Source organism: Oryzias latipes, chromosome 2, assembly GCF_053564925.1.
Source record: "Oryzias latipes strain Hd-rR chromosome 2, Olatipes_Hd-rR_3.1".
Taxonomy (NCBI): Eukaryota; Metazoa; Chordata; class Actinopteri; order Beloniformes; family Adrianichthyidae; genus Oryzias; species Oryzias latipes.
In genome coordinates this window covers 11,183,959-11,193,451 of record NC_136238.1, presented here as the reverse complement: position 1 = coordinate 11,193,451, position 9,493 = coordinate 11,183,959, and the positions used below count along the sequence as shown (strand labels likewise).

The 9,493-nt window shown below is 40.4% G+C and overlaps 1 protein-coding gene across 1 annotated transcript; it reads left to right on the top strand.

The window, feature by feature from the left end:
* The first annotated feature begins 499 nt into the window (after positions 1-499).
* c2h8orf74 (chromosome 2 C8orf74 homolog) lies at positions 500-2,868 on the top strand. The gene is made up of 5 exons (XM_004066578.5): positions 500-648; positions 764-928; positions 1,792-1,975; positions 2,169-2,392; positions 2,506-2,868. Exons 2-5 carry the CDS (start codon positions 881-883, stop codon positions 2,677-2,679), a joined length of 630 nt encoding a protein of 209 aa, XP_004066626.1. The 5' UTR covers positions 500-648; positions 764-880; the 3' UTR covers positions 2,680-2,868.
* The last annotated feature ends 6,625 nt before the right edge of the window (positions 2,869-9,493 follow it).

Sequence of the window (9,493 nt, the reverse complement as noted above, 5' to 3'; positions counted from 1 at the left end):
CTTTAATTTTTCTTTTACACTAAATAAGATTAGTTACAGTAGACTGGTGCTTTTTTTCCCCTTTTTTTAAAGCTATACATACCTAAGATTCTTTTGCAGTGTGTTATTTCTCATTTATTTGTATCATGTTTTTTCATTCTATCACAGACAACTTTTATTTCCTAAATAGACACACAATTAATAATATTAATAATACAAAAGCCAAAAAGTTAAAAATGCTATATATCAAATTCTTTGACCCTATTCTTTGTGGCAACTACTTTACTATTTTTTTAATACATAAATGTACGCAGAAACACCTGCCTATCAGATTTGGAGTAAATTTTACCTTAAAAAATAATATGGGGTACATAAATAAATAAAATAAAATACCATTTTTATAACCCTTATATTTACACTTTGGCGTTTTTTCCAGATTTAATTAACAAGTAGAACAGACAATTCAGATTCTTGCTTTTAATTTGAAAATATCGAGCAGGAAACAGCATTTTAATTTGACCAACTTTACACAAGGTGTCTGTATCTTCGCGAGAGGAGAAATAGTGATAATAGAGCGGTGGGATTATAAGGATTATAGCTGCTTGAGCCATCTGTGGCCTCAGACTAATAAACATTAGTGTTTGGATAAGCCTGATTAACAGGAAGTTAGTAAGTAGAACCTCGCGGCTCCTTTTCATTATGACACCTCTTTTTGTAACAAAACAGTCCGAATTGTGAGACTAAAGATAAACAAGATATTAAATAATACAATTTTTTATTGCAGGAATCATAAACCAGTATTGAATTCCTTCACGCGACATAAACTATGCGTGAGACGTAACGGTGACGTACGCCCCGCCTTCGCGTCCGTTTCCAATGGCAACCACTCCCTGGCACCACCATGGAAACCCTTACAAATATTGAAATGGCAGCTATAGCGAAACTTGAGGTAGGACCGAACCAGATTAACCGCAGAAAGTTTTCATGGGTTGTTTATAACTCAAAAAAGTAAAATTTCACTCTTCCGGGTGCTATTCCGCCAGCACAAATAGATCCAAACTTAAAAGCCACGCGGCGGTTGCTAAGCAACCACCAAGACTCGCCGCTTTCCGTAGATTGGCGATTTACGGAACCCTCTCGGCAGAAGAACTGTCACTTTAATAATACATCTTGAACTGTTTTTCATATCAAATACCTTACGTATAAACAAACTTTTACCGAATTAACCATGACGCGGAGGGATACAATCTGCTGTTTCTTACATCCGCGTTCATAGAACTGACTTTAAAATATACGACTTTATTTTTAATTCCTTAAACTTATAGGGGATAACCATACTTAAGAATAAAACACCTAACCTGTTGATAATTAGACTATTTTTAATTTTTCATCCTGCAATTCACGATTTCTAAAAGTTGTAAAAGTTTTCACATGAATTATCCTGTAAAAAATCAGATTAACTACTTTTTTATTCTGATTTGTTTCCTCGTCTGAGCCGGCATTTGGCTCAAAACTGAACGGCAGGATAGCTACAACATTACTTACTATTTCTTTATTTATTTTTGCACCACTAATGTTAGCTAGGGGGTGTGAGGGGCTGTAAGCCAGCAGGAGACTGTAAACAGAGAGCTCTCAGCAACAAGAGGGGAAGGGGGGAGGGGTATCTTCCCACCCACTACACAGAGGAGAATTTCTGATGAATTCCTCCCGCCCTGCAGAAACTACGTCCTAGTAAAAACGATGCAGGTTTTTAAATTTAAGCTGAAAACAATGAGGGGGGTGGGCCTTTATATCAATACTCTGTGTTTCCAGAGGGATGCTGGCGTACACAGGCTCAGCAGTCACTTCCTGTGGTCCGAGTTCAATGACGAGAGGCAAACCTTTCATCAGGAGTTTGTGTACGACGCCGCCATGTTGGCTATCGACTCTGGCTTCAGCCCTGCCAACGTGACCCAGTCTGCCATGTTGGCCAGAGACATCTACCCACAACTGGAGGGTCAGCGCCGACCACAGCTCCACAATAACTAAGTCCTTAAGTCCTGCCTTGAAATAGAAAGGACTTCGAGTCATCTGTGAATGATTGGTTCCCTTTGTGGCCTGCAGAAACAATAAGCATGAGGTGGTGTTATTCCAGGTTACCTGCTTCTTTGTGGGATCTGTCTGAAATGTTATGTTTTGCTCTTGACCAGAACTCGACTTGAACAAGTTCCTGACCCTCCTGAAGGGTGCGCTGAGGAGGTGTTTACCAAGCCTGACCCCAGTCCAGCAGCATAAATTCATCCAGTACTTTACGGACTTCTGGGTGGAGAGGAGGAAGCTTTTTAAGGCGGCGGTGGGAGGGGCGACCACTCAGACCGTGCAGCGGCTTCAGCTGGAGGTGGAGCTGCCGCCCATCCCCTGCCCCTTGGTGCAGGTGAGGACCACCTGAGTTGAAGAGTCTGGTATCCAGGCAGCGATGAGTGAGAGTCGGTTACCATGGTAACGGGACACTGTTTGCTTTTCATTTCTTTTGTCACTGTGCTTCAGGGCAGTGAGGTCCTAAGCGAACCCGACCCACAGCTCACCTCCTCTCAGCTGTCGGAGGAGGAGGAGGAGGAGGAGGTGCTGAAGGCTCTCCAGGACCAGCAGGTCACTTTAGGGGAGGCTGGCGTGCCAAAAGGTCTTCAACGGAGCAAACGAGCAGCTCAAAAGCGGCTTTAGAAAATCGAAATTGTTTTTTTTTTTTTTTAGCTGCTCTGAAGGATTCCCTGAAATGTTCTGCAGATTACATGATTGTGTGATGATCTGTGCTTTTGTATAGTTACATAACAGCTCTTGATTATATAAACAGACTCCTACGCTCAATACGCAGATTACCAAACAGCCAAAATAAAAACATTTAAAAAAAAGTCTACGACTTTGTCCAATTTGTATTTGTTTGGGTTCACATGAAGAAATTTGAAAAGTCGTTTTCAATTTCTTTTTAGAGTCACAAAAGCAGTATCCGCCGTTTTTAAGTAGAAAAAAAATCATCCTTTACCTTAAAATTTTTTTTTTTTTCTTTCCCAAAAGCTTTTGATGAAGTTTTATTTTGTAAAAATCATCAAAAACCTGCAGCTGCATCCAAAATGTACTGCTAAATGACCACAAGGTGGAGCTCACGGTTTCAAATGTTCGTGTCTGCCAACACTTGGGTTTTTAAATCACACATTAGTTACTGTGAATCCATTGTGAAGCACAGCTTGTGAATTTTTTCTTTTTTTACTACCTGTTTCTTATGAATGTCACATCACTCTCAGCCCAGTGAATTTCGTTGTGTTTCTGTAAAAAAAACAATGATTTTTTTCAGTTTTCAGTTGAAAAGTTCACCGGCTGCGCTTGACGCTGACCTTCAGCTCCTCCTGGTTCTCCCAGGCGAGCTCCTGTATGGGAGGTGAGGCTGCTGGAGCCTCCAGGAGCTGCAGACGGGCCCCCGATTCTGGCATCTGGGCAGCAGAAGGCGAGAACGGCCAGCGAGCGCTGATCAATATTTTATTACTAAGAGAGAAAAAAGAGAGCACAGATGTAAATCCTGAGAAAATATGTGTCGGCACAGATTGGCAGATTGACCTGATTGGACCACTGGATGAACATCTGGATGGAGGCCTGGTACCCAAAAAAGAAATATAGGAGGAGCTTTTCCACAATTTGTTAATTCAAAATATCCAAAAGTTTACTTAAAAGTCATTTATTTACATCCTTTTCTACTGTAAATATAAAAAAAAAAACACTCAGATTTTAAAAATTTAGTGAAAAACAGACGATAAGAACCGTAAAGAGTGAGCATCGTTTGACCTCCTAAACAAGAATCCTGCAGACAAACGAACATTTTCAAACAAACCTTTTTTGACTCAGAAACTTACCGCTTTTTTGCTTTGGTAAGATTTTTGCAGAAAAGCTGGAATTTTGGGCTAAAGTCCCACTCTGATGAAAATGATGTCTTTTGGTGTTTTTTTGTGCCACTGCTCTGATGGTGGAGGACATTTATAAAGACCATTAAGTTTGAATGAAGTATGTCTTTTTGCAGATTGTTGTGAATCTGAAGCAGATAAAATGTTGATGGCAAAATAAAACAAAAACTTTTTATGTAGAAAACACGTCACAAGCTCTCTGCACTTCAACTGCTCGCCATTTTTGTTGCACTGGTAATGCTTGTTTGGGGGTGTGAGGGGCTGTAAACTAGTGTTAGACCATGTAAACAGTGAGATTATGGGTGACGGGAAAGGGGCGGAGTTGCTCTTCCTAGTGAACTACTGCCGCTCTGCAGCAAATATGTCCTAGACAATGACACAGGTTTTTTTGATTTTGGCTAAATGATTAAAGGTAAAAAAAAAAATACCCAACATGCAATGCTGCAGGACCTCAATATCTACTATAGGACAGAGAAAAACTCTGTGACACTTATTTTTTATTTATTTAACCGGATCGTTTTGTTCTTGTTTTTACTGTGAGGTTTATTTTACTTGGGAAAAGTCTGTGAAAGTGAATTATTGGGTTTAAAAACCATGACTTTGAAATGACATTTTATTAGTCGCTGTGGAAAAAAAGCACGTGTGAAATGAAGAATCACTTCAAGTTTAGTTCATCAAAGCCAACTGGGAGTTATTAAAAATCCAGAATTGACTGTAGGAGAACACAGTCGGGCTGCAGAAAGGTCTGTGTTCATGCAAACGCCATAAAATGAATGGCACAAATAGCCTTGGGTAATTAAGATGGAGCCCGGTGTCAGATTCAGCCTCGCCCCTGCTAATTACCAACAAATGATTTATTCTGTGATGATTCAGAGTCTCCCGCCGCCGCAGTTTGGAATGGCAGACAGCTGCGCACATCTGCAGTCAACAACACTTTTGTTGTGGATAAATCATTTGATTATGTCGCCAGCAGGAATGACGGAAAAGAATGAACAAGTTTCTCTTTGCATCTGTTCTCCTGCAGCTTATTGATTCTTGTTTGTGTTTCTAATAAATGATTTGTTCTGCCCCATTTTTAAAACAAAAATAAGCAACAGTTTTAATAGTTGAAACCTTTTTGTCCTTTTCATTAAAAAATGTATGAACCAAAAGACATTTCTAGCGTCTGGAAGTACATTTTTTTTTTTTCCAACCTGACATAGCAGGAGATATTTTAAAGAAAATGCTCTTTACATACTTTCCTTTATTAAGTTAATTGTCTGTGAATGGCCACTAGAGGGCAGTAAATACCAAGAAATGCCTCAAATTTCTAATTTGCACCACACAGCAGCTGCAAAGCAATTGATTGTTTTGAATTACATGAAAATCCATGACATAATTTCTAAATAAACTACATTTTTTGTTATTTTTAGGAGGACATTATACCAATAAAGTGTTAGAACAAAGTGTGCGTTATCCCTGAGCTGTGTATCTTTTGTTAAAATGAACTGTGAGGGATTTATCCATCAGGAGTGTCTACCTCCACACCACCAACGCCTGGATATGAACCAATTCTTCTTGTGGATTCATTTCAAGCTCGGCAGAACGGGCAACAATAGATGATTCATGTCTTATTGTTCATTCGCTTAAATAGCCTCTGTTGTTTTTGCCAGTTTGGAAGGCGGCCAGATATCTGAATATGTTCCCATATTCCTGCCTTGTTTTTGCTCATTGTTGCTTTGTGTAAACACTGGAAATGATGGACCTGGAGGAAAAATGGGAAGCTTTTCTTTCCCTTTTTCAATCGCCGCATGAAAAAGAAGACGCTCTTTGTTTACGGGCGAAGCAAAAGTGGAAATGATTGGTTGCAGACGCACTCGGCTTTTGAACCCGCGGACTGCACAATGAAGTGATGGTCTATGGTATCATTATGCACGTTGCTGAAACAAAGCGGCCTGATGATAAACGATTGGCTGTCCCAGAATGGATCTGCAGCACATCCAGAAGTTGTGGACGCTCAATCTTTGGGGAGTCGCTGGCGAAAAAACATGCTGTTCAGTACAGCTAACCCATAAATGAGAGATGAATTCAATTATATTGAAATGTTGGATTTTTCACCAAAGCAAAAATTACATCTGGAGAGAGAAAATGTGTTCAAGACATTGGAACTGAGGTTTCTGTTTGAAATATGAAGACGCATCAGTGGTTTAAGATGACTTTTGCTGGGAAGGTGTTCGTCCAAACCCCCCGAAATGTTGCTTTTTGTAAAATAATCCATAAAAACGGATAGAAATAAACTCTCCATTACTGGGACTTTAGGATTTCTGGCAATAAAAACCAAGATGGAAGCTGGAATAACATAAAAAAATATCTCCAGATGAGGATTGGTTTGGGTTTTGTTTCTGTCCCACCAAAACAATAAAAACATCTGAATGTCAATCAAAGCTGGTGATTCTCACACTCCGATCATCTTTAATCTATTGTCAAAGCATTCCCAGTGCTATTATACTTATTATTATTATCCTGTTTTTAGCCAAAATCAGAACATAGTTTCCAAAGAGTGGCAGTAGTTCATCAGAAATGTACTTTAAAGCCTAAACTTCTGTATAGATGTCCTCCGTCATCAGAAAAATCCCTCAAGAAAATGTAAAAAACAACATTTTTATCTGAGTGGGTCTATAAAGTTTCACATCCTGACCGAGCAAAGCAGAAACTGCAGGTGTGGGGATTTTAGATGATCGTAATTTAGGAAACTTGCTATTTACTCCCCATATTATGCAGATAATATTAATAAAAGGCCTTCAATTGAGGGTTTTTCTCATCTTTTGTTGACAAAATGTTAAAACTTTTCACCTTTCTAGATATAAATTGGACATATTTGTGCTTTCTCTGTTATCAATCCACCAAAAAACAATGCAAACCTTCTTTATTTCCAGCTTTGAGTCTATTTTATAGATAGATAGATAGATAGATAGATAGATAGATAGATAGATAGATAGATAGATAGATAGATAGATAGATAGATAGATAGATAGATAGATAGATAGATAGATAGATAGATAGATAGATAGATAGATAGATAGATAGATAGATAGATAGATAGATAGATAGACAACTTTATTTATCCATTTGGGAGGTTCCCACATGGAAATTGACATCTCCATCGCATACAGCACTGGTTGACATACATTTTAGAGACTTTAGGGACTTTAAAGACCCACTCCGATGAAAATGATGTATTAAATATTTTCTTGTGGCATTTTTCTGAGGATGAAGGACACATGTAAAGAAAACTGTGCTTAGAAAATGGATTTTGTGAGAATTTCTGTATTCAGATTATTATGAATCACAAGCAGACAAAAAAATGCAATTGGAAAAAGTATTTGTGACGTAGAAAATACACTAGGCCAGTCAGAAAGTCGCTGTTCTAAGCTCTCAGCAATGGGAAGGGGGGGGGGGGGGGGATTGCTACAAAGACAATGTCCTAGAAAAAAACAAAGGTTCTTGATTTAGGCTAAAAACGGCATAGGTCTAGTATTAGGACACACCAGACCTCTAGTAACGCTTCAGAAACAGATCAAAAGACGATCAGTGAATGTTTTAGGCCAATCATCCCAATCTGGACAGACCAGAATAATAAAATCATGTGTCTCTCTGGAAACCAGGATGAGACGCTGTCTTTAAATTAATGATGAGGTCTGACCTCCTAAAGGTCATCTCATGAACTGGCAGGAGGGGGTTCATTTGTGGCAATAAAACATCCCAGCAGTGAAAGCTCACCTTGTCCGCGGATCCACCCAACATTAAGCCAGGTCCCTCCTAATTCAGCATCATGACTCTAATGGGATTGCACCCGGGCCAATTTATCGCCACCAGGGAATTGAGGTTACATACAGTGGGCGAGGGGTTAATTGTGAACAACTGAAGAGGTCACAGGCCTGTGTGTGTGCGTGTGTGTGTGTGTGTGTGTGTGTGTGTTGAGCAGGGCCGGACCTTTGCAAACGGTGGGGTGGATTAAAACCAGCATCCTTGGGAGAAGATTTATCCGCAGCTTGTGACACAGCGACAAATAGCGCTGATAGGTGGAGGCCTCTCGCAGCAGAGTCCGGCCCGGATGACAAATGGCCCGCGGGCTTGCGGGTAAAATAGGATGCCAGAGCGTCTTCACTTATCACTGAGTCAGGTCCTTCCTCCATCCAATCCTCTCCTGACACCCAGCTGGGACTTATTCGCCTCTCGGTTTCGTCCCTGCTTCTCCTTTCTCTCCTATCTGTCTCACTTCCACCCTCTTGCCTCTCCTCCGCTCCTCGCCAGTATCTCCCCGGCCCTCTCAGCCTCCCATATTATGCTGCCAGATAAGAGAGGGGCCCGACTGACAGGGACCCCAAATTAATTTACAAGCAATGATGCCGTTGCCGGGCTGATAGAACAGTCTCTGTACAATATGAAGGGACGGGGCGTGATGCTTTGAGGCACAGAGGAGCCTGGCGCTATCTTTGTAATTATAGGAGGAGACTTTGATCCTCCTCGCTCCTTCTGCCTCTCTTGGCTTTTTTTTTTTTGGTGATAAATGTGGCAGGAATAGCCCAGCAGACGAATTGGAGTTCGATGCACGGCAATGAAGAAATCAGCCGGGTTCTTTCTCAAGGATCTTCTGCTGCATAAATGTTAGAGATTGCTCCCCTTCTTCTACAATCATGGTTCCATCCATGACACACCAACAACAAAACTCTACCGGGATGCCATTTCATAAATCAAATCAAACTTTATTTATAAATTCTCATACATTGCACAACTCGAGGCGCTTTAACATTTTGAATGAAAAAAAACAAAACAAATGTTACAATAAAAAGCCAACCCACCCTTCACCCTTCCCACTCCCATACGACCCATGACCCATGAAGAAAAAACAGGGAGAAGCTGAAAAAATGCAGTTTGTAGAAAGGTCTTATTTGTTTGATGGAAAATACGCAGGCAAATTCCCTGCTCTGCTCCATTCTGATCATCCACTGGCAGACAAATGGATCCATGAACGTCTTTGTTTTCCTCGTCTGAGCTGGAATCTGGTTCTAAACTGGACGGCTGGAGAGCTACAATATCGTTCGCCATTTTGGTGGCTCTGCTTGGAGCTGTAAGCTAGCAGGAGACCGTGTATGAATGACGGATGAAGGGAAGTAGTCAGCAGTCCCGGCTACAACTCAGAGGTGAATGTCTAGTGAACTTTCACCGCTCTGCAGAAACTATGTCTTAAAAACAACAACACGCTTTTCGGTTTTGGTGTAAAAACGGCATCATCATAATTAAAAGATCACTCGGAACAAAAGATGATCGGAGCGAAACTGTAAACATATTTTTCTGGCTCACATTTATTATCAATAGGATTATTCATATAGATAATTATGATCTTCCAGGGGGACGAGGTGAAGTTTAAATTTCATAATTTTGGTTTCACTCTCCTTACTTAACCCTTCAACACCCGACTTAAAGCTCCGGCGTTGATGTTCTTCGAATTACTGCAACTCTTCAACCGTTTAAGCAATGATCCTCATTCCAACAGATTATGAAGCAGAGGAAAGCTGTTTAGCGCTGACATGTAACATGCTAAC

Bases quoted from the DNA above. Each gene is read 5' to 3' on its own strand.
- c2h8orf74 (XM_004066578.5), top strand. From the start codon at position 881: ATGGAAACCCTTACAAATATTGAAATGGCAGCTATAGCGAAACTTGAG. The intron at 1,976-2,168 runs GTCAGCGCCGAC...GCTCTTGACCAG, and splicing joins CATCTACCCACAACTGGAGG to AACTCGACTTGAACAAGTTC. The intron at 2,393-2,505 runs GTGAGGACCACC...ACTGTGCTTCAG, and splicing joins TCCCCTGCCCCTTGGTGCAG to GGCAGTGAGGTCCTAAGCGA.